A 23,964-nucleotide genomic window follows, 5' to 3' on the forward strand; every position below is an offset into this window, starting at 1 on the left:
CCCCCGTCCCCACACACAGCCTAACTGCTCCTTCGGCAACCGCTGCAGCTTGGCCTCAGGCCAGGAGCGCTGGAGCCGCAGAGACAGGCCCGGGACGGTCAGGACCCCTTCTGTGAGCTCCGGCCAGTGCTCAGAGGGCAGGGAGAGCACTTCTACTCCAGCCACCAGGACGCACCTCGTGGGCAGAACTCCCCAGGCGGCAGAACTGTGGGGGTAAGGCAGGCATTCTCTGCACTGAGTCTGAGAGCAGTCCAACCCCCTTGCTTTTCTGCAGGGCCTGGGGCTGCGGTGTGGCCTGCTCCTCTGAGCCTGACCCTCAGGCCTGGGCTGAACAGCATTTTCCACCCCAGTCCCAAGCTGGCCTGGAAGCAGGGCTACTCAGCCCTCCTCTTCCCGTCCCGTGAGGCAGCTGTGGGCACAGACCTCTGTCTGCCTTCTCTGTGTTTCTTGACTTGAAGCCATCCTGTGGCTTCTGCAGGCTGTGGTCAGAGTGATGAACTCCAAGGTTCTGGGAGAGTGCTGCTTGGGTAGGGAATGGGGGCTGCGAGAGGAAGGGCAGACCAGGACTTGAGGACTCGGGGGCGGGGCTCCTGGCCCGGTGGCAGAGCAAGGCCCCTGTCGCAAAGGATGCCACACTCACCCGGCCCAGAGGCAAGTCCACACCTGTTTATCTGTCCAGTAACACAGCTGCTCTGGCAGAGCCAGGCAGGGGCATCGGCAGCTCAGGCCGAGGTGTCAAAGAGGCGATCGATCATGTCCCCCACCTGCTCCACGCGGTACTTGATGTACTTCTCCGGGTTCTTGGTGAAGGGCACGCTGCCATACCTGCCCAGGCGGTGAGGTCAGAGAGGGCAGGCCGAGCCCCTCCCCAGCTCTGCCTCAGCCTAAGGCCCTCCTAATAGGGTGCCCCTGAGTCATGTTTTGGTCTGGCCCCACACCAAAGCCATAAGCGCTGGGTCTGCCACCTGAACCCACCTCCCTCTCTCCACGTTTTCTCAAAGAAAAGAGCCCAGAGGTCCAGTTGGGGCAGAGGGGGCGTGTGGGGCTGGGAAGGCAGAGATGGAGGGCTCACCTGTTTAGAAAGGCCCCATAGGTCTCCTTAACGATACTTTTCTGAGCTTGGCGGATCTTGTCCCTCTGCTCCGTGTCGGGAATCGCCCAGGCCTTCTGGATCTTGCACAACTCCTCAAGGCCATCGTTGAAGCCCTGGCCACCAAACAGGGGGAAGTAGCAGTGACCCAGAGAAAAACGTTCGGGTCTGTGTTGCTACGGGAGCGGCATCAATCGACGGAGGGGAGAAGATCCTGACTTACCTTAAAACGCTCCTTGATCATCTGCCGCTCCTTGTCCCGAAGCTGGGGGGCCGGGGGAGATGGCAGACAAAGCAGAGCTCAGAGCAGAGGCGCCCTGCCCCTGGCTCCTTCCCTTCTGCCCTCGGGGCCACAGGCATCTCTGCTTTCTCATCCTGGTTATTTATTTTTTTCCCAGAGAGACAACACAGAGCACCGTATCCACTAGCCATCCCTCCCCTCCCCAGCCCAGGCCTTCAGCCCACCTTGACTCCAGGCTGGACCACAGGTAGATTCTTCTCAGCAATGTAGTCAGTCACCTTTAGCCAACTGCCAGGCAGGGAGGGAAGCACAGGGCAGAAAAGGGACAGCCTCAGGCCCCTGCTCCCTTTCCTGGGGTTTTGTTTTTTTAAAAAATCTCTTCATTTACTGGGGTAGGTGGTGAGGGCAGGGATCAGTTTGGGTCAAAACTGAGCAAAACACAGCAGAGATTCTTTTTTCCCCCTTGGGAATAAAAATGTTCAAGCTGCTCACTTTTAAAATTAAGGACAGGAAACCGAGCACTCAATAGACTGATCCAGCACTACCGAGTGCACTTCATGTCGGTGTCGCAGCCGATTTAGACGGAGAAGCAGGTGAGAAAGGAGGAGCAGAGCACAGACAAACAGGGAGGAAGAGGGAGATACAGCCACGGGGAAGAAACACCCAAAGCGAGAGACACACAGACTAAGAAACAGGAGGAGAGGACCAGAGGCAGCCCGGAGAGCGGGGCTCAGCCAAGTTCAAGGGCCCCTGCGACCTTGCTCTTTGCTCGGCCAAAATGTTACCCACATCTCTGACAGTCAACCATTCTTAGCTGTCACCCTTGGCAGACTACCCTTGAACAGACTGGCAAAGCGCCCCTTCCCTGCCAAGGAGTAGGGAGTGGGAGGGGGCTTCCCACCCCCTACAAAAGTGATTAAAAAGCAGAGGATTGGGGTCCACTGGGCAGCAGTTCCCCACCACTGACCCCACGCTGACCGGGCCCAGCGTCCCCAGGCTCTAGGAAGGAAGTGTGAGTGGTGGGTACATAGGTTGGGGCGGGGGGTTCCCCACCTGCGCTGGTAGGTCTGGATCTGCTGCTCGATGTGCTCCCGGTAGGAGCGCTCAGCAGTCTTCTGGGTCACAGCCACCAACTGGATCAGCTCGGACCTGGGGTGGGAGCAGGGGGGAGAGGAGAGAGCGGAGGTCCAACAGGCTGCCGGCCTCCGCAGCAGCCCCGGCGGGGCCTGCCTCCCACCTCCCTGGGTCCTGGGCCCACCAAGGGCGAAGGGGTGCCCTCCCCACTGGGACACCAGGGGGCACAGCCATCCCCAGGAGGCTGGGCCGAGGCAGGTGAGCCCCAGAGCAGCCCCCGCGGCCACTTACTTCTCCAGGGCCTTGAGGATGTAGTTGTAGTTGTTGTGCAGGAAGATGGCACTCAGAGCCGGGTCCTCATACACCTTGGATTTGCTCAGCAGGTTCAACTGCAGGTTGCCCAGGACTTTACCTGCACAGGGAAGGATATGGTCACCTACCAACCACGGCAGTCTGATCCGCAAACCAACTCCCACTCGTCGCTCCTTGTCCCTCCCGGACCCAAGACCCTGCCAGACTTGGGAGCCCTTGGCCCAGCCCCCACAGCCCCCCAGCCAGAGGTTAGGTTGCAATTCTAAAGGTCGGGGCAGGGTGGGGGGCCCTCAGGAGCGGGGCCGGGACTAGCAGGAGCACACAAAGAGGAGAAGGAAGGGAAGAGGCAGGAGGCCGGGTGCTGGGGCTGCTGGCTGGCGGGGACCACTCACAGATGTAGGTGCTCAGTAGACGCTTGCTGAACTCGGAGCTGTAGCTGGTGGCAGAGGAACTAGTCTCTGTGAGAGAAGAGGTCCTGTTACTGCGGCCGTGGCAGCAGCTGAGACCCTCTCTGGCCTCCCCTTGGCCCGGGGAGCAGCTAGGGAAACCCTGGGAGGAACCTTCCTCGGGCAGAGCTGGGTATGTCCTGAGCTATGGGGCTCGCTTCCCGCTGAGGGGAGCACTTCCTGGGACTCTTCTGGAATCCGGGGAGACCCCTCCATGGTCTTGGGTGGTGGGGTTAATGAGCTGACCTCCAAGGACCGGCAGGAAGACAGGCAGGACGGGCGTGGGGACAGCCCCTTCCCCCAACCCAAGCTGGGTGCTACCTACAAGGCCCATGTATCCCATTTATTAGCAGCAGAGTTTTAGAATAAGCCCCTGATGGCCTCTCCACCTTCTTCCCCACCACCCATAAGCTCCTCTACCAGACCAGAGGGGTCCTGCCCACACAGAGCAGAAGGCCAGGGGGTTGGGGAGTGGACAGGGTAGGAAGGGGACAGGGAGGTGCTGGACCAGCCCGAAGGGTGTAGTCAGGGTGCTGGGCACAGCAGGATGCTGTCTGCAGAAGCCCAGAGACAGAAACTGGCGGTCAGGGAGCTGAGGGGGTCAGGAGCACCCTGGAAGAACCCGTGCCCCTCTGACCCTGCTCCAACTGGGGCCCTGAGCCTGTCCAGGGGCCTCTGTGCCCAGGGAACCTCACCCACGGGGCTTCAGAGAGGGAGGATGGGGCTGCTGAGCCCTGCTGCTTACCTCGGGGGTCTAAAGGAATATTGTATGTGTCCCCAAGAACTACGCAGTGAGAGGCAGTGCGCACAGAGGGGAAGGGGGAGACAAAGGAGGGAGAAAGATGCAAAGTGCAAAACAGGTTAGAGACGGCCACCACACCCGAGCCAAGCAGCCCACGCCCCTCGACGCCGGGACACAGACAGCAGGACAGCCCAGGCTGGACCCCCGCAGGCCAGGGACACACTGGGAAGTGGACATCAGGAGAACGACAGGCCAGAGGCTGCCCCCAGGATGCGGGGTACAGGGAAGGCCCAGGGCTGGGTCTCAGCGCGCGCCTCCCCACGTGCTGACTTCCCAACCCCGGTCACGGAAAGACACCAGGCTGGCCCGGAGAAGCCAGCCCGGCCCGCTCAGTGGGTCAGCGGTGTGAGACCAGGTAGGAGGACAGGCAACACAAGAGGAGGTGGGGAGATGCAGAAGGAGGGGGAGCAGGCAGGGAAGACACCTTCAGACAAGTGGGGTCTGTGCTCCAGGGCGAGGACAGTGGAGGGAGCCAGGGGGACGGAGGCCAGGGCAGGCGGTCAGACCCCGCTCTCCTGATGCTGGGTCTTATGGCCCAAGAGGCTTGGAGGGGAGAGGGTCCTGTCACAGGCCACGACTCCTTTCCACCCCCCAGGATGGGGGGAATCTCCTCACCCAGAGACGTCTCCAGCCCAGAGGGAGGAATGGGGTGGGGGGCCCCGCTGGGAGGTGTCAAGTACCTTGGGAGGCCAACATGGCACCCGCCGTCTCCTGGAAGTCCAGGAGCTGCTGCAGGAAGAGGATGGCCTGTGAGGGGAGAAAACGGGGCCAAGAAGAAGGTCAAGGGCAGGACCCAAAGGCTGGATCAGCCCCCACGGTGCAGCCCCTCTGGCCATTCCAGGACAGGTGAGGGCAGGCGTCTGCCGGTGAAACAGCTGGCAGCAAACTTGCCGCTTCACCCTGTGGGTCTGGCCTCCGGGGAAAGGCCCCGTCTGCAGGGGGTGCTCAGCGCCTCCCGCCCATCCTGCCACCTGCGCCCTTTGCCCGCCCCAGGAGTCCCCGGCAGCACCTACGTTGCTCGTGAGCTCGTGCACGGTGCCATCCTTGGGCATGTTGTATTCCTTGTCCGGGTCGTTCTGTGGGACAGACAGCCTGAGTCCCTGGGACAGCTCCTAAGGATGCCCCAGCCCACCCAGCACCTGTCTGTGGGCCCACAGCGCCACCTCCTGGCAGACACGCGTCAGGACACCCCATCGGGCACAAACTAAAAAGCAAGAGGGACCTAAAGGAGCTTGATGCCTCGGGTGGGGGCCTCTGGGAAAGAAACGGAGGCCCGTGGGTACTGACAGGAGACCAGCAGCACGGCTGGCCGGCTTCCCCGCAGGGCAGGCCCACCCCACTTGGAGGCCTGCTCTCAGGAGTTCCTGAGACCGTTGGCAGTGGCCCTGCCTGCAGCCCCGCCGGCCGGCCTGGGTGGCGTGGACAGAGGAAAGGCACCTTGATGTTGTCGGCAAAGTCCTCCAGCGCTTTGGCTCCCACGGTCTCCATGGAGGTGATGAGGCTGGGCAGCTTGTTCTTGGTGCTGGCGGCCGTGCCCTGAGGATGTAGCCACATGGCTGCACAGGGCTCCAGAGCCCTGCTCCTTCCCAGCCCCCCGCCCCGGGGACTGTCTCTTCTCCTCACTCCCCCAAGAGCACCTCCACCCGCCCAGGGCCCCGGGGAAGCTGCCGCTGCCCCTCACTCTGAGCAGAGAATGCGGTTCTCCTGGGAGGCCCTGCTGGGCGGCGGGACTCCTCCTCCCGGAGTCCCCAAGGGCCCCCCTGCCCCCATATACCTGGAGCACCTGGTCAAACTCAGGCTTGGTCTGCTTGAGGTGCCGCAGGATGGGGAAGACAGTAAGCACGGCCGAGAAGTCGTGGCGGATGATGGCCTTGCGGGCGGCCACCACAATGTTCTCGCCTTCGAGCATGAGCCCATCCAGGGCGTCCTGAGAGAGTGGGGCAGGGGGAGGGCTCAGGGAAGGGGCGGCCAGCTGGCTCCCACGGCCGGTGAGGGCAGCCAGAAGGGTATGGGGGGCAGTGTGCCTCCGATCAGGACACATCACCCAGTTCAGAGGCCCCAGGATCAGGGTGGGGGCAGTGGCTGGAGTTAAGGGCTAGGAACCTGGCCCAGACTCAAGCTTCTGCAGGGACAGCTCTCACTTGGGGCATCTGGTCGAGGCAGGGCGGGGCCAGACCTGTATCAAAGAGTCGAAAGTCTTTTTCTGATGGTGCTCAGGGATGACGTCCGTCAGCAGCTGGTACTCGCTCTGGGCCAGCTTAACAAAGGCACTGACGCAGTGAATGTAGGCATCGGTTTCCACGTCCAGCATGTCATCTCTCCCTGGGGGGACAGCAGGGCCCCTGAGCTTCTGGTTTGGGGTAGCCCCTCTCCCTGCTGGGGTGGGGGGGCCGTGAATCTCTCCAGCTCCTGGGCTGCAGCCAGATTGGCAGCAGATGGGAGGAAGACTGCTGGCAGAAAGCTGAGAGGACTCTAGCAGAGCCGCCAGGGTTTGAGGGGAAAAAAAGGGGCTGAGTCCAACCTTGGCCTGAACTTCATTTTTAGCTCTGCTGTGGGCAGTATTACTGTCCCAGAGCATCAGGTATGGGAGGTGTGGGGGAGATGGATTCAAGGACAAGAAGACCCCTCAGTCGACTTCCCGGAGAAGACACGTCTGACCCCAGACGGGGGATTTTGAACTGTACTGGGAAGACGACACTCAGGGATGGGCAAGAGGCAACGTCCACCCCGAGGAGGCTGGCGCCATCTCAGAAGATGCTGGGCCTCTGAAGGCAGACACTGGCCTGGCCAGGCCTTCTGGAATGTATAAAAAGGCGGTGGGCTCTGGTCTATGAGGCTAGCTGACATGGGATCAAAGTTGGAGAGCAGGCCACGTAAGCCCCAGAGAGGGAGGGTTGCTTGGTCGTCAGCTGCCCCGGGAGGAGCGGGGGGTCCCTCCACGGTACTGGAGGCTGGGGCAGTGGTGTCCGCAGGCAACCAGATGCTACGTGCCAAGGGACGGGCTCCGAGGGGGCCAGAGCCTTGGAGCTGCTGCTGGAGTCAGGTGCGGGCGCTCCCTGCCCTCCAAGGGGCCGCCTGCAGCTTCTGCCCTCAGCCAGGCCTGGAGAGCCCAGCCTGCACTCCCGTCTGGAGAGAGGCAGGGAGACCTAGTGCCCGAGAGAGACAGAGAGAGAGAGAGGAGGAGACCGGGGAGAGAGAGAGGCGAGTAGGCCTGGCTCGTCCTCGGAGCGGAGGCCGGCTGGGCAGCGGGAGCGGGCCCTCCGGGGGGTGGCCGGGAGTGCGGCGGTGGCGGCCCGCGGGCTGGGCTGCGGTACTCACCGGCCAGTGGCCCGGCCTTGTCGTTCAGGGCCTCGGACAGGTGCTTAACTCGGAAATCATGCTCGTGACCTAGCGAGACGTCGGCCGCAAACACAAGCAGCGTTTATCCAGGGGCGGGATGGCTGCCTCTTGGGTGGGGGTGGGGGCTGAGAAGGAGCCCTCAATCTCCAGGGGGCGGATATGAGATGGGGTGCATGGAGGGGGGCACTGGAGAGGGCTCTGAGCCCCTCCTCTGCCTCAGACCACCTTGGGAACAGCCGTTTCAAGCCTGACTTGCAGTGCCTGGACCGCCCTCGGGAGCCGGCTTCCCCAAACCCGGAGGCTGAGAAAGCTGTGAGGACCACAGAGGGTTTCTGAAGAGTTTCCGGCAGCTGCGGAAGGTCTGATGCTCAGCCCCAGGGGCTGTGTCTCACCGTATTTGGGGAGAGGTCCAGTTAGAGATATGTCACTGCCCAATGAATGGGGACAGGCTCCTTTTGTCCCCCAGGGTCATTGTTTTGAAGGCGGATCTGGTCCACCGGGCCAGGGCTGTCCCTCCTCTGATGGGAGACAGGGGGGACACAGGCTGCGCACGCTCCCCCTTCTGAAAGTGGGGGGTGGCGGAGGGCAGCCAGCTTGGCCCTGCCACTGCTGGCCTGAGCGTGAAAGGGCTGCCCGTGACAGAGAACTTTCTCAGAGTTCAAACGGGAGACAAGAAGGACAGAGACAGGATGGGGAGGGGGCGGGAAGCCTCCCGGGGGGCAGAGCCGCCGTCAGCCAGACAGGACTGGGCCAAGACCACAAAGGCTGCCCCCGAGCCAGCCAGCGGGGCTCAGTGGCCCCAGGGACCTCAGTTCCCCCCGCCCCTCTCAGGCTTGTGCCAGAGGCCCTCTGGGGGGTGGAGGCTCTGCCCTGCCACGGGAGTGGACACACGGTGGAGGAGGAGGGAACTGGAGAGGAACACGGGGTGATTACCTTCCAGAGGAATGAGGTTAGAGCCCCCCTTTTTCCCATCTAGACCATGCTGGGAATATTGTTTCAGAAGGTTCTGAGCCTTACGGATCGTCCCTGTCACCAGAGCCACACAGAGAGGAGACAAGAAGACCTAGGAAATGAGCGAGAGAAAACAGCAGCAGCCCTCCACCGAGCCCTCTCCCCCAGGCCCGCACCCACCCCCAGCAGTGAGCACGCCCGGACGGAGGAATAGAGCTGTTTCATTCCCCCAGGGGACTCCTGGTTCTGCCAGTGACCCTCGTGGTTCTGGGTCTGAGTTCATTTGAGGAAGTGCAGCGGGTGAAGGAGATGAGATGGGCAAAGATCCACCAGGAGAAGCCAAAAATTAAAAAAAAACAAAAAACAGTACTGAGTGGCACTTGGTTTATAGGCCCCGGGACAGAGGAGCAAGTCATGGAGCTCTCGAGCCCAGAAAGGGAGATCCTGGGGACACCTCGAGGCCCTTGGATCCTCTCCCAAGGGCAGGCCGAGCTCTCCGGGCACGCTCAGTGCCAGAAGCAGCCAAGCAGCAGCCCACCGAAAGCAGGAGACCCGGGAGGTGGCGAAATGGGACTGGGCTTCCAGGGACAGCAGTGGGAGGCTTGGAGATCCAGAGGCAGAGTGGCCCACACACCAGGGGAGGGACCCGAACCATCAGAGCTCTTGGGAATGACTCAAAAGACGAGGAAAAGTTAACAGAGGCCACCACACAGAGAGCTGGAGCGGGAGGGCCGCAGGAAAGGGGGCATGCTCTTGGCATGGGGGGAAAAAACCAACAGTTAGTATCACACGTGAGAACAACCACAACAACGCCGCGGTGCCCACAGCCTCTCGGGTCAGCTACCTCTACGGGAGCGAGACAGCTCGGGGAAGAACACGTGGGGGAAATAAAACAGCACTCAAAACGGATGCGTGCAGCGGCCTCGTCAACAAAGCTGGGGGCAGGGGAGGCACCGTGAGGGTAACTCCGGTCCCTCTCCCCTGGGGACTCCTGGATGCCCCCGGGCATCTCTGAACACAGGGAGGCTGCTTGGGTCCTGGCAGCTCCCCAAAAGGCTTGGGGAGGCGGGACATTTCTCTCTGTGCACACCAACCACAATTAGCTACTAACAACCGAGTTCGGGGCTCCGGTTCAGCATCTGTCTCGCCGTGTTCTTTCTTCAGCGAGCGGCCTCACTAATGAGCCAATCGGTTTCCTGCCCCACAGCCGAGCGGGAGCAGATGGGCCCATGCGGCCTTCAGGAGCCTCGCCAGCACGTCCGCGTGGATGTGGGCTGGGGACACTGATCTGGCAGCCGCCATGCCCATCAGGCGCCCAACTACCTTGGACGATGCCGACGTCAGTGTTTCATCACCCACCGCGCCTCCCAGCTTCGCTCCTCAAGAGCTGGGAACCACGTCCTGGGGGCCTGTCTCCCTAGTTTCTGGCATCAGTTCTGAGCTCCCCCCACCCCGAGCTTCTGACAACTCTTGAAACCCCACAGAAACCAAAGGGACCCTCACAGCTACAGCCCTCCATTTGGCAGGCTTGAAGTCAAGGCTGCTTTAGGTCCAGCAGGAGCACCGAGATCAGACCCCGGCTCCCCTGCAGGGCCAGCAGTGTTCCTGGATGCAGTCTGGGTCCTGGGGTGCCCATCGGAGAAAAGACAGAGGGGAGGAGAGCACAGGCCTGCCGGGGCCCAAGGAGCCCCACAGCCTCGCTGAGCCGAGGCAGAGACGGACAGGCCCGTGTGGCAGGTGGCTATGGCCACACAGGCAGCCTTACTAGAGTCCCCATTTGCGGCCAGTTCTCCAAGGGGGGCGGCCAGGACATCCACACTGGAGGGGAAGGGCCCCTGGCTTCCCTCATGCCACGCCCACTGGTGCCCTGCCTGCGGGCAGCCTCTGCTCTGCCGTGTCTCCAAACCCTGAACAAAGGCCTGAGGAGGAGCGGGTTTTCAGGGCAACTGTGAACAGGCAACCCTGCTCCCTGAGGGGCAGGGAAGGAGAGCGCCGTCACGAAGGACGGTCCCACCAGTGCCTCTGGGCACGTGAGGCAACAGCAGCTGGACCAGGTGGGCTGAGGCGGAAGACGCCCCTGGCCTCACTGGCTCTCTCTCTCCCTGGGGTCTGCAGTGGTCCCTCACCCTGGAAGACCCCAGCCTCTCGAGGGCAACACCTCTCAGCAGCCAGACACAGCCAGGCTTGCCAAGCGGATGACACATCCAGAGGGCCACTGTGTACCTGGAGCACAGACTACGGGGCACACGATGACGGGAAGAAGGCCAGACAGCTGCTCGCCCAGGACACCCACGGCCCAGGCCTCTCCCACCTCAGCAACCCTCCCCCGACTCCCCACGGCTGGACACGAGCTTCGAGTGGAACCCAAAAGCCCAACTGTGTCCTTCGGAGAGGATGGCCTGGGATTTTTTTTTTTCTTTCTGGATGGATGGACTGTGAAAGAGTAAACTCTCCCCTCTCCACTTCCTAACCACGCGTCAGGTCAAGCGGCCTGGGCTTCCTGGAAGGTGAAGCCCGCCGTGCCTGCCCCGTCCCATTCCACGGTTCTGGTGGCGGCAGCAGGCCTGGCCTTTCCACAAGATGACGGAGAGAGGCCGAGGGCGCCCAGCGAGCGGCTGCCCCGGCACCCCTGTCAGCCCACCTCTCCAGGACTGTGACCCTCCGCTCCAAGGACCCATATGCAGCCCCCAGACTCGTGAGAAAGGAGCTCACTGGACCAGGCTTTGCTGGGTGGGCAGACACCTGCTTTCTGTCCCGTGTACCTATGGTCAGGGGTACTGTGAGGACAAGCTCTACAGGGGCCGACGCTGCTCACCCTGGGGTGGGCCTGGGCAACCCAGGTCCCAGGTGGCCTTCGGGATGGTTCTGAGGTGGGCCAGTGGTGGGGGGCTCACCTGGCCGCTTGACCGGCTTCTTGGTGGGTGTGTCTTTCCTCTTGTTGGGGATGGCAGGGGAGTAGGGGACCCCAGAGGAAGAGCTGCTCTTCCGGAAATGCTCCTTCAGGCCTTTGATGGAGCGGTCCAGCTGGCTGGAGCGGATCTGGTAGTAGACGTTCATGAAATCTGAGGGAAGACGGGCGACAGCTGAGGTCCCTGCCCCTGGCCCAGGAGCCTCCCTCTCCCCTCCAGACACAGCTCCTCGGGGCAGCAGTGGGTACCTGCTATTGCTACCTGCGAACCTCTTCCTAGCAGCCCCCAGCGCAGCCTCGTCCCAAATTAAACAAAGTTTTATGAGAGAAACTATCCCCCAACAGAACCAACAGTTGTGAGTTGTTTTCTGTTGTTTTTTTTTTTACTATGCCACACAGCATGTGGTTCTTGGTTCCCTGACCAAGGATCGAATCCGTGCTCCCTACAGTAGAATCAGAGTCCTAACCACTGGGCCACCAGAGAGCTCCCTTTGAAAGTAATGTTTTTTAATTTTTAATTTTGTTTGTTTATTTTTGGCCACACCCCGAGGCTTGTGGGATCTTAGTTCCCAGACGGGGGTTTGAACGCAGGCCTGTGGAACTGAAAGCGGAGTCCTAACCACTGGACTGCTAGGGAATTCCTGGTTAAGTTTTTTTTTTTAGATAAAAAAAATACAAAGTTAACACCCAGCTTCCACTTGGTAAGAGGTCAAAGGATGTGATTTCTGGGTCGGGAAGATCCCCTGGAGAAGGGATAGGCTACCCACTCCAGTATTCTTGGGCTTCCCTGGTGGCTTGGTCAGTAAAGAATCTGCCCGCAATGCGGGAGACCCAGGTTCAATCCCTAAGTCAGGAAGTCCTTCTCCTTGGAGAAGGAAATGGTAACCTACTCCAGTATTCTTGCCTAGATAATCCCATGGACAGAGGAGCCTGGTGAGGTAAAATCCATGGGGTTGCAAAGAGTCGTACATGACTCCAGCAACTGAGCATGCAAAGGATGTGAGCAAGGCGTAGGCAGTAAAGAGACAAGAAGTGAAGTGAACTGAAGTCGCTCAGTCATGTCCGACTCTGCGACCCCATGGACTGTGGCCTGCCAGGTTCCTCCGTCCATGGGATTTTCCAGGCAAGAATACTGGAATGGGTTGCCATTTCCTCCTCCAGGGGATCTTCCCAACCCAGGGATCGAACCCAGGTCTCCTGCATTGTAGGCAGATGCTTTTACCATCTGAGCCACCAGGGAAGTCCCAATGAATGCCAGTAAGTGAAAAAAATAGACCATTCTTTAGCTGTGAATGAAGTGAAAATTTAAAAAAATGAAAGGATCGTGACAGCCCAGTCAAATAGCTAAGATAAATGAAGTTAAGGAAGAATAAACAGCTGGAGGATTGTCGACGGTCAGTCCACCGGCCCCATCTGTCCGGAGAGGAACGTAAGATGGCAAGAAGGTTACAGATCTGTTCAGACAGCTCTACCTGATAACTGCACCTTTGAGAAAATATCCCAAAGAACTTCCTAAATAAGAAGACCAAGCAGTGTAACCATGTTCACTCTGTCACTTTATCAATACTGGAAAATTAGAAAAGAAAAAAGTCCAAATGAGTGAGGAAAAAAGATACAGATGCCACGGTACATTTCTGCAGCTCCGAACCAATGTGTCACTAGCATGTGAAATGGACCAAAGCACAGAGGTTCTGGCTGAAGGAGGCAGGGGGTCTGGAGGCATCCCCTGGCCTCCCTTATCCCAAGGGAGCCCCTGGATCGCTCCTGCCAACCCCTCGGCTCCCAGAGTGCAGTTCGTGAGCCACAGACAAGCCTGTGCGGTTGGTACAGGCAGCCCTGAGACCCGGCACCACACAGTCCTCGAGAAGGAGGGGGACAGTGGTAAGGCACACTGGCAGCTTGGTGCGTGTACACACTACCAAAGGGAAGAAGAATGTGGAGGACTAAGCAGCTTAAAATTGAATATTCATTAGTTTTTTTTAAATTTTTGTTTAACTCAGGAGTTTTCTTTTAAAAATCCTGGGACAGGCCAAAGAAATGATGGGACCAACACACCACAGAATATCAAAAAGAATGTCAAAAAGAATGAAGCAGATATACATGTACTGATATGGAATGCTCTCAAGGCATGTCACTAAGTTAAAAACAAAAACCAGAAAACAATTGTCAGAGAGGACAACTGTCCTTCCACCTGGGAACGAGGGGGAGATACGCACATATTTACTCTCTCTCTCACACACATAAAGATTTTTTTGGAAGGCTGTAAACAACCTTAACAGCTTTGGGTTATGCCGTAGGCATCTTTGGGTTATGCCGTAGGCATCAGGGAAGCGGGGAGGTAAACTTCTGTTTTTCACCTAAACCTTTCTGTGCCATTTAAAATTTTTATAATTAATTGGGGGGAGAAAAGGAAGAAACAGGAGAAAGGAAGGTATATAAAGAAACGGTTGGATTTGCTAGATTCACAATTTGACACACACGTTCGGGATTTATGGCTCACGTTGTCTCCTACTAAACTCTATCAAAGACATGCAAGTGGATTAAAGAAACGAAGGGGAGGCCCGCTCCCTCTGGCCTGCCACCAGCACCCTGGCCGTCTCACCTTGGTTGCGGCCGTATTCCACCAGCCAGCGGGAGATGCGGACCACGTCGTGCAGCACGCTCTCGGGCAGGTGCTCCAGGGGCACCTCCTCCTGGAGCTCCAGGTCGTCCTCACCACCGATCAGATCCAGGATGAGCACTGGGGACACCACCTTGCTGTGCCGGGTCATCAGGCTGCGGAACTCGGACTCCAGCGACTCCTTCCCCCGCTCAAACAGCAGCTTCTATGGGACGGAGGGAGGGCGAGGGGAAAGATGAGGGTCCGCAGCTGCTCCAGCACTCAGCTGGCCCTCGCCTCCCCATACCCTTCCTTTCCCTTCCTGCTTCTGGGTCCCAGCCCTCCTCTGCCTTCACTTCCTTTTTCCCAGAGAAGAAATGCTCGGAAGCCTTCCTGTATTATTTCTTTCCCTTGTGTTCTCTTAAAATGTATGCTTGCAGGTGAAATCCAGAGTTTTACAAAAAGTAGGTGCTTATGGGTATCAGCTGATTATTTTCTCATTCCACCATTAATTTGTGTTCTTGTTAGAAAAGGGTTTGTTAGAAACCCTTGTTAGAAAAGCAAAAGAAAAAAACATAAATTGGATGTCAAAAACTTATGTGCTGAAAATTATGCCATCAAAAAAGCGAAAAGAGGGGGACTTCCCGGACTGTCCAAGGCTTAAGACTCCATACTTCCACTGACGGAGGCGAGGGTTCAATCCCTGGCCAGGGAATTGAGATCCCACATGCCATGCTGTGAGCACTCCCCCGCGCCCCGCTCCAAAAAAAAAAGTGAAAAGACAATCCATAAAATGAAGGGAAATACTTGCAAATCATGTATCTGATAAGTGATAGGTATTCAGAGCAGACAAGAGAATCAAAAATATACGCCCACACAAAAGTATGTACACAAGAGTTCACAGCTAAAAAAAAAAAAAAAAAAGAGTTCACAGCAACACCACTCATAGCAACACTGCTCGTAACCACCAAAAAGATGAATGGACAAACTGTGGTAGGTCCATTGAATGCAATATAATTCAGCCCTACAATGGAGTGAAGCGCTGACACACGTTACCACACAGATGAACCTTGTGAACAGGCAATCTGAAAGAAGCTAGATTCAAAAGGTCACATATTGTGTGATTCCATTTGCACAAGTCCAGAATAGGCAAATGTACAAAGAAAATATGAGTGAGTACTAGTGGCGGGGAGAATGGGGGAGGCGAGGGAAGAAGAGGGACTGCCAACGTGTTTCTTTTTACAGGGGATGAATATGTTATGAAATTTATTCCAGGGATGTTGCATGACTCGGGGATTATTAAAACTACTAAATTACTGATTACTAAACTACTAAGTTTTATACTTCAGATGGGTAAAACTTTATTGGTATGTGAATTATATCTCAATAAAGATGCTTTAAAAATAGAGAAGTTGGAGTGTTTCTGCTTACTTGAAAAGTAAGTCCTCTAGGGTAAACCTGGAGTTGTCTATTTTTTGTCTTCTCCTTCTCTAGCCCACCCCCACACCCAAGTTCTAGCACAGAGCTCTTCACTCTGTGACCTGAACTTGGTAGAGACCCTCAAGAACAAAGTTCTCCAACCCCTGACATTCCAATCTCTGAGTCCAGGCTGCCCACTGATGGGCTGCAGTATACTGGTTATACTGGTGTGTCCCCTCTGGGTTACTAGTGTGACAATATACTGATCCTGTCAGCCTTCTGTGTAGTCAGGTGGCAATGGTTGGTTATACAATGTGAATGTCACTGAACTGCTCCCTTAAAGATGGTTAGAAATGGTAATTTTTATATTATGTATTTTTCACTACAATAAAAAAATACTCATGCATTTATAAAAATCAAATGTGAAATTTATATTTCATAGGTAACTTGTGTGTTCTCTGGTGGCTCAGTGGTACAGAACCTGCCTGCCTATGCAGGAGATCTCTGAGTTGAGAAGATCCCCTGGAGAAGGAAATGGCAACCCACTCCAGTATTTTTGCCTGGGAAATCCCATGGACAGAAGAGCCTGGCAGACTGCAGTCCATGGGGTTGCAAAAGAGTCAGATACAACTCAGCAACTAAACAACAACTTTTAATTTAGCTAAATTATTAAAATGCAATCAAAATGTATACCTGTGATTCCTGAAACAGAGATTTCAATGTCTGTACTATGTGCATGGTATTATATACTTCTCTTCATTCAACTATATTATCTTTTAGCTGGTTCAGTGTCACTCATGAGACCTGGGCAGGGACTGGTGTCTCCCAACCTCTCACATCACTCTGCTGGCCCCTTACCACTTTGTTGAGCTCTGGGCTGTCTGGGCTATTGTCCTGGAAATACTCCACAGCCTTCTGAATCTTGGCCATGCTTCCCAGGTACTCCTCTAGCCTACCTGTGGGCCTGGAAAGGAGAAGAGCCATATTAGCCCGGGCAGATGGAAGATGAAGAGGAATTGTATTTGGAAATGGGAGAACAGAATTAACACAGGGGACTCTAGGCTTATATATATTCTACCCCCCTTCCAAAGCCTACTGGTCCAAGAGGCATTAGGAATGTGACGCTCTGGCCCGAGCTCACCCCTCCCTGATGATCTTCTCAGTGTCACTGGCCACGTGGTAGTAGCTGATGACGTGGTCCAAACAGGATAGGGTCTTCTCGACATTCTCCTGCAGCCGCTGCAGGTTCTCTGTCTGCTTGTGCACGGGGATGATGGAGTTCTCCAGCTTCATAAGGCGACTCTCAAAGGATGACAGGATAGACACCTGCGGGGGGAAGCCCCATGCTCTCAGGCCTCAGGGCTGTCCCAGCACTGCTTCGGCCCCCCAGCCAGGTCTTCGGCATTTGCTGTGGTTTTCTAGACAGTAGGCTCCAAGAGGAGAAGGACAGGGTATAACTATTCCCCACTGTATCCCCAGGATCTACCACGTGCCTGGCAGATTGGAGGTGGCCCAAATAAACTGGCTGAAGTTTGATCTGAAGGCGAGGCAAGCATTACATTAACTCCTCAGAAAATCACCACAGGATGGCTTCCCTTCCACCCCTTAAAGCCAGATCTCAATTTATGTTCTCTCTGATGCTTTCCTAGACTGAACAGGAACTAGTTTCATACAGAGTAGCCTCAAATGCATTCCTGGTACCTTCAAACCTCCTCTCTCTAAGGCAATGGCATTCCACTCCAGTACTCTTGCCTGGAAAATCCCATGGACGGAGGAGCCTGGTGGGCTACAGTCCATGGGGTCACTAAAGTCAGACACGACCAAGCGACTTCACTTTCACTTTCATGCATTGAAGAAGGAAATGGCAACCCAATCCAGTGTTCTTGCCTGGAGAATCCCAGGGACAGGGGAGCCTGGTGGGCTGCCGTCTATGGGGTCGCACAGAGTCGGACACGACTGAAGCGACTTAGCAGCAGCAGCAGCAGCACTTGATGACTGTGTTACTGAATACATATCCACGTTTCTATCTACTACTCAGTTTGGGTTTTCCAGGCTCTTTTAGGAATAAGAAAGGAAGTTCATGTTTATTGTGTACCTATTGTATACCAGATACCGTGCAAGAGGCATTTCCACGCATTAGCTTCTATGACCTTCACAGCTACAAGGGAGATTAGCATCGTCTATTTTAGCAGAGGAGGTAACTGAGGCTCAGAGCTACCTGTCAGGAGCCACACATAAATAAGTGGAGGGGCAAGGGCTAGATCTCACATCTGTCTGATTTCTGGCTCATTTTACCCCTCCAGCTATCTGTAGTGACAGCTGAGTCTCCTGCCCTCAGTAACCTCAGAAGTGATAACCCCACCGGTGATACCCACACTTAAATTGAGGGTGACCCATGGCCAGTACCCAGCCCACTTAAGTCAGTCTCACTAAATGTTTGCGGAAGGAGAGAAAGAAGAATGGAGAACTCAGGCAGAAAGCAGAAATGTGGGAGGCTGCAGCACCCTCGGCGAAGGGGCGGGCAAGGGGAAGAGAGTGTAAGAGAAGTGTAACACTGTTGCTAGGGAAACCCAGACGTTACCACCCATCACCACCCAGGCCAGAAGCCTCAGGCTAACGTTAGGTACCCAAACCCCTGGGTCGCAGAGTTCTCTCTCCAGCGTCTGGAGGCCCTCCCAGCTGAGGGGTTACTCACCATGTTCTTGGTGAGCTGGTCGCTCTTCTCCAGGCTGTCTCGGATGAAGGACAGCGTCTCTTCCTCCTGCGGAGCGGAGCGGAGGACATCACCAGAAGCCAGAGACCACCGCATCCCGGCTCCACAGCCTCGCCCGGACCCGACTGCCTGGTACCCGGCCCCCTCCCACTCCTGCTACCTCCCTGAGTAGACGCCCGGCCCGGATCTCGGCCCCTTCCCTCACCTCCTCCCCCGCCTCCCCAGCCCCACCTGCTTCAGCTTGTCCTCGATCTCCCGCCGCCGGGCGGACGCCTCCTGCGGGGGGATCATGACTTCGACCTCCCTGCGTGCGGCTCCCACAGCCCAGCGTCTCCCTTCAGAGAGCCCTCTCGGTTCCCGTCCCCGTCACACCCACTTCCGCCCGTGGCCCCCTCCCCGGGGAGCGCTTGCCGCCATATTTGGAGTGGCAGGCGGAAGTGCGCCTGCGTGAAACTAAGGGACGGGGACCCCGGCAGGTGGCCATCTTGGGTGTGGCGGGGAGGTGCACCCGGGTTTCACCTTGATGCGTGTTGCCACCCTCATCAGAGAAGGTTCTCTAGCGGTGTTTTGTCCCGCAGCTGGCACAACAGTTACAGCTCACTTGCCGTCTTCGTGGGAAGGCTGACTCTTTTCACAAAGATTAATAACAAATTCGTTTGTCCGGATCCAGGCACAGATGAGGCGTTCCCCCGCAAAGCACAGCACAGAGCTTGTCACACAGCAGGCGCCTAATGTGTGCTCATTTAATGACTGAGGGACCTATGTAGTCGTGTCCCCCTTCGGCCCTAAAAGTTCTCACGGAATGCGCCCTGTGTGCAAGCCCTGGACCGGGCGAAGAATGCTCGCCCTTGGCCCCAGCGGCATCCATAACTACAATCCCGACTTGTGAGGGGCTGGGCCAAATTCCTGGGGTAGGAGGGGTTCTGGGAGCACTCACCCCGGGGACTGGTATGGAACCGGAGATAAGCTCCAAGCTCCACACTAGGGTGTCTGTTTTGGAGAGAGATACATGGTTTTATTTGCTGAGGGTGAGGGCCGGGCCGCGGGTAGAGAGTGGCTTCAGCGGTGTATTTTCCCAGGTCTGGAAACAGTGCAAGGGGAAGGCTGAAAAAGCCCAGACCTGTCCGCGGGGTTAGAATCCAGGTGGTGTTCTCAGTGATGGAGGCGCTGAGGCCTGTTTGCGGGTGCTCAGACACAAGGGGAGCGTTTCTCAGGGCCTCTGAGGACATCAGAAAGGCCTGGAGGGCTGGTAGGCACCCTCTTGCAAGGGGCCAAAATGTCTCAGCTCCTTTGCCCGGAGTCTCCTCTAATTAGTTCGGGGCCAGCCAGGGGTGGGGAAGTGGCCCTGGATCAGGGTTCCTGCAGGGATGAATGTTCTGCATTCACCACAAACACAGCTCCTGTAAAACCTAGTGTTACTCCCTCCTCCATTGCAGAGGCTCACCCTGCCTCTGGTCCCACCCTGGGGTGGTAAGTGGCTGCACAGCTTTGTTGAGGCATCCAGGTACAGGAAGATAGACAATGAAGCATATACTGGTGGGTGAGAAGGTTTGGGGGGCACCAAGTTATAGGGTTACCAAGGCTCTCCCAGGGGCCAGTTCCACAAAAAGGAGGAAGAAGTGGGACTGAGCCCCTGGAGGGGGATTGGACAGCTTTCTTTTGGGGCGAGAGGACAGTTTCAGATCTGGTTGATGGCCGTGAAAGTACTGATGAAGAAAATATCTGGGAGGTGCACCCCTGTTGCAGATGAGGGAGATAAAAAGGCAGAATCCTTGTGTAAGGACAGCTAGGATGACTCCATTGAGGCAGCTCTTGTGCAGTCCTGAGAACCAAGTGAAAGGAAAAGTTTAAATTGTTAGCAGCCAGAGAAAAGAAAAAGTGGACTAGAGAGCTTTGGTGGAAAGGACTTTGGGCTCAGATGGACCAGCCCTAAGAGCCTCATTCAACACTTAACCCCTTTGAGCAGCACCCAGCCCACAGTAGACACTCCAGAAAATATGAATAACATCATCTCAAGAAGAAATCCTTTATGGCTGTGAACAAATACTTTGAGCTTTTTTATATTCTCATTGCAATTTTGTAAACTATATACATGTGTATTTTGTATTTTCTCAAATATCCTTCTCTAAGGGCAGTCTGCTTGCTCCTTGTGAGGAAAGCTATGACAAACCTAGACAATGTATTAAAAAGCAGACACATCACTCTGCAGACAAAGGTCCGTATAGTCAAACGTGATTTTTTCCAGTAGTCATGTAAAAATATGAGAGTTGGACCATAAAGAAGGCTGAGCATGGAAGAATTGATGCTTCCAAACTGTGTTGCTGGAGAAGATTCTTGAGTCCCTCAGACAGCAAGGAGATCAAACCAGTTAATCCTAGAGGAAATCAATCTCCATTATTCATTGGCAGAACTGATGCTGAAGCTCCAATACTTTGGCTACCTCACGCGAACAGCTGACTCATTGGAAAAGATCTGATACTGGGAAAGATTGAAGGCGAAAGGAGAAGGGGACAGCGGAGGATGAGATGGTTAGATAGCACCACTGACTGAATGGACATGAATCTGAGCAAACTCTGGGTGATGGTGAAAGTCGGGGGAGCCTGGTCCACGGGGTCACGAGGAGTCGGACACGATTAGCGCCTGAACAACAAAGTGCAGTTTGGTAGCCAACCACCATGATTCGAGAGCCTTCTTTAGCCCAGCTTTGTTACAGGCACCACCTTGCAGTAGCTTGTCTAATCTTCACAATAAACTTACAAGTCAGGCACAGCTGTTCATCTCCCTTCTGCAGAGGAGGAAGGTCAGGCTCAGAGAGGTCACAGCTTCGCTGAGTCAACACAGCTGGCCAAGAGACTGCTGTGCTCTGCCTCCCCAGGCCAGGTAGCTCGGGACTTGTGCATGCTGTTATGCAAAGCTGTCAATCTGACTCTCAAGAAAATCCATTGTGAAATGTGAATCCATTATTATATTTATAGCAGCCATATCTAGTAAAGAGTAGATACGAAAAGAATGAAAAGATGAGTTTATTTTTTTCAGGTGAGCTTTAACATTATTTTCACAACTGTAAGTTGAATGTCCTCCGTGTAAACTGGTTTGAATCACGGGGGTGGGGCGAGTGTTCCGCCCTCCCCCAGGGCCGAGGCCAGGCTGGGCCAAGTGGGACACGAGGGGGCGCCCGATGCCCACTGGTACCTTTCCACCGCGCCCCCTAGAACCTCCGAGAATGTCCAGCGGGTGCCAGAAAAGGAGAAGAAAGACCGAAGACAGGTGGATGGATGGATAGAAACAGAAAAGGAGGTGGCGGGGGGCGGCAAATGGGGCGCTGAAAAGGAGAGGGACGCGGGCAGCAAATAAATGAGGAAAACTCGAGAGGGCAAGGAGGAGAGAACGTGCAGGAAGACGGGCACAAACCGGGGGCTGGGGGGCGTTCGGGGCCTTTCTGCGGGTGCCCCCTCCCCCTATTCCCCGAACCGGCGAGCAGCGGTGACGTCAGGCGCTGGCACCCACTGCACTTCGGCCCCGAAACTCCTGGCAACCGAGGACGCCAGCGGCCGGGTGGTTGGCAGAGAGGGAAGCCGGGCGCCCCGCGCGCCCCCGCAGCCCCACCTCCGCGCCCCCCGCGCTCCCGCAGCCTCGGGCGCGCCCGCGCGCTCCCGCAGCCTCGCGCCCCAGAGGAGCGGCTCTCTGGGGGCCGTGTTCCCTGAACGTGACTCAGCGCTTTCTCTGCGCCTCCGAGCGTCCCCATCCCGGGAGGCCTTGTGCTTGGGGGAGTGGAGACCCCAGCCGGATGGATGGACCCATGGCCTCCCTCTGCCTGCGGGCTGGGGCCTGGAATCACCCACACACAGGCCGTCCTGCCAGGCAGGTGGATCATTGTGGGGAGGGAGCAGGTTAAATCGTTTGTCCATTAAGCCCAGGGTTCCTGTAGGCAAGGAGTGAGAAAGAGAGGGGAGCCTTCCTTAAGGGGCTCACAGCCTAGGCAGGGTGCCCTTCTGCTGGCTTTTTAAAATTTATTTATTGTCTCAGTTTTACTGAGAAGTGATTGACATACATCAGTGCATAAGGTGTACAGCATGGTGGTTGAATTGTATATACAGCTAATCCTTGAACAGCAAGCATGGGTTTGAACTATGGGAGCCCACCTGGATTTTTTTCAGTGAATATACACTAGGATAGAAGGCGATGGCACCCCACTCCAGTACTCTTTTGCCTGGAAAATCCCATGGACGGAGGAGCCTGGTGGGCTGCAGTCCATGGGGTCACTAAGAGTCCGGCACAACTGAGCGACTTCACTCTCACTTTTCACTTTCATGCATTGGAGAAAGAAATGGCAACCCACTTCAGTGTTCTTGCCTGGAGAATCCCAGGGACGGGGGAGCTTGGTGGGCTGTCGTCTATGGGGTTGCACAGAGTCGGACACGACTGAAGCGACTTAGCAGCAGCAGCAGTACACGGTAGAACAGAGGATTGAAAGGGCCAGCTGTAAAGTTATATGGGAATTTTCCACTGCCCTAGGGTCAGTGCCTCTAACCCCTGCTGTTCAAAGGTCAACTGTCTTGTGAAATGATTACCACAATAGGTTTAGTTGTCATCCATCATCTCAAATAGAATCCAAAGTAAAGAAAAAAAAATAGTTCTCCTTCTGATGAGAACTTAGGACCTACTGGGTTAACAACTTTTCTGTCTATCACAAAGCAGTGTTAACTGGAGTCCTCATGTTGTAAATTACATCTCCAGTTCTTGTTTATCTGATAACTGGAAGTTTGTACCATTTTAACCACCTTTCTCCAATTCCCCCTCGGCCCACCCCTGCTTCTGGTAATTACAAATATGATCTCTTTTTCTGAGTTTGGTGGTTTTTCTAAATTCCATATGTAAGTGAGCTCATTCATGACTTTTTCTTCTCTTTTCTTTTTTTGAACACACTGCTCGGATGTGGGATCCTAATTCCCCAACCAGAGATCAAACCCATGTCCCCACTGCAGTGTGGAGTCCTAACCACTAGTCCACCAGGAAGTTCCCCCAGGGCACTCTTGGGACCCACTTGCTTTGTGGGTTTGGTCTTCTGCCGTGTGTGTGCCCGCCGCTTCCATGGAAGGGTCCTCCCATCCCTCAGGTATTCATTGAAGGAATGAATGAGCAGAGACCAGTGATCAGCGTATGCAGTTCTCCATGTATACCACCTACGGGGCAACACACACAATCACACCTTCAACAGCGGCTTTTTTAATAAGGCCAAGGAGGAGGGGTGAGCTGGGAGGCAAGGCCCGGGGTCCCTGAGGGCAGGGAGGGCTGACCCAGCCGTCTTTCCCCTGGCTCTCCACAGTCTGCCCAGCTCAGAGCACTGGCTTCTGGCTCCAAGTCACTGAGAAATGGGGCATGCACTCCCACCCCCTCCATCCGTTCCGCCATGCTCTGTTGAGCACACACCATGTGCCACTCCCAGCTCCTGGCAGGTGCCATGGAGAACCAGGCACAGCTTCTGCCTTCCTGGAGCTCCCCATCCAGCAGGAGAGGCCCGCAATGCCAAAGTGGTGAAATCAAGGGCACTGGAGGATGGCAGTGAGTGGAGAGGTGGCAAAGGTCCAGATGGGTCCCCCAGCCAGTAGTGCCCAGGAGAAGCCAACCCCATCTGTGCTGACATCCTCAGAGCCCTGTCCTCTCTCTGTGCCTCAGTTTCCTCTTCTGCAGGTGACACTGGAAGGCTCTCAACATTTCCTGCAGACTAAACATCTGTGCCTCTATGACTGAGAACCATTCCAGGTGCCCCCTGCCTCCTGCAAAGGGGGCAAACAGACCAGCATTGACAGTGCCCCCGCCCCAAGCCTAGGCTTGCAGATTCTGGGGTCTGCCAGGGGCCCAGCCAGCTGATGTGGGTTCCTGGAGCTCAGCTCACGACCTTCCCCAACAAATGTAAACTCCAGGCAGCAGTCAGGAGCCCCTAGGTGGGCAGTCTGTGCTGGCAGCAGGGGAAGGGCATGAGCATCAGGCAGGAAGAGGACAGAACCCCCAGCCCCTGTCCTCTGAGCTTGAGTCATGCAACAGACTGCTGGGATGAAGCAGGAAGAGA

At 56.1% G+C, this 23,964-nt stretch overlaps 1 protein-coding gene across 8 annotated transcripts; it reads right to left on the minus strand.

Moving 5' to 3' along the window:
- Positions 1-651: 651 nt before the first annotated feature.
- EXOC7 (exocyst complex component 7) lies at positions 652-18,283 on the minus strand. 8 transcript variants are annotated; one of them, XM_006045284.4, is made up of 21 exons: positions 18,126-18,283; positions 17,877-17,942; positions 16,323-16,507; positions 16,040-16,145; positions 13,766-13,988; positions 11,150-11,317; positions 8,238-8,330; positions 7,284-7,352; positions 6,142-6,287; positions 5,740-5,892; positions 5,403-5,501; positions 4,979-5,041; positions 4,646-4,712; positions 3,909-3,947; positions 3,110-3,175; positions 2,697-2,817; positions 2,385-2,480; positions 1,556-1,619; positions 1,314-1,355; positions 1,073-1,206; positions 652-825 (listed from the first exon to the last, which is right to left on the minus strand). In XM_006045284.4, exons 1-21 carry the CDS (start codon positions 18,183-18,185, stop codon positions 723-725), a joined length of 2,163 nt encoding a protein of 720 aa, XP_006045346.1. In that variant the 5' UTR covers positions 18,186-18,283; the 3' UTR covers positions 652-722. The 8 variants fall into 8 exon arrangements, with proteins under 8 accessions (XP_006045346.1, XP_006045349.1, XP_006045348.1 ...); XM_006045287.4 differs by lacking the exon at positions 8,238-8,330; XM_006045286.4 differs by lacking the exon at positions 7,284-7,352.
- Positions 18,284-23,964: the final 5,681 nt, after the last annotated feature.

This window comes from Bubalus bubalis, chromosome 3 (assembly GCF_019923935.1).
Source record: "Bubalus bubalis isolate 160015118507 breed Murrah chromosome 3, NDDB_SH_1, whole genome shotgun sequence".
In the NCBI taxonomy this organism is placed as follows: domain Eukaryota; kingdom Metazoa; phylum Chordata; class Mammalia; order Artiodactyla; family Bovidae; genus Bubalus; species Bubalus bubalis.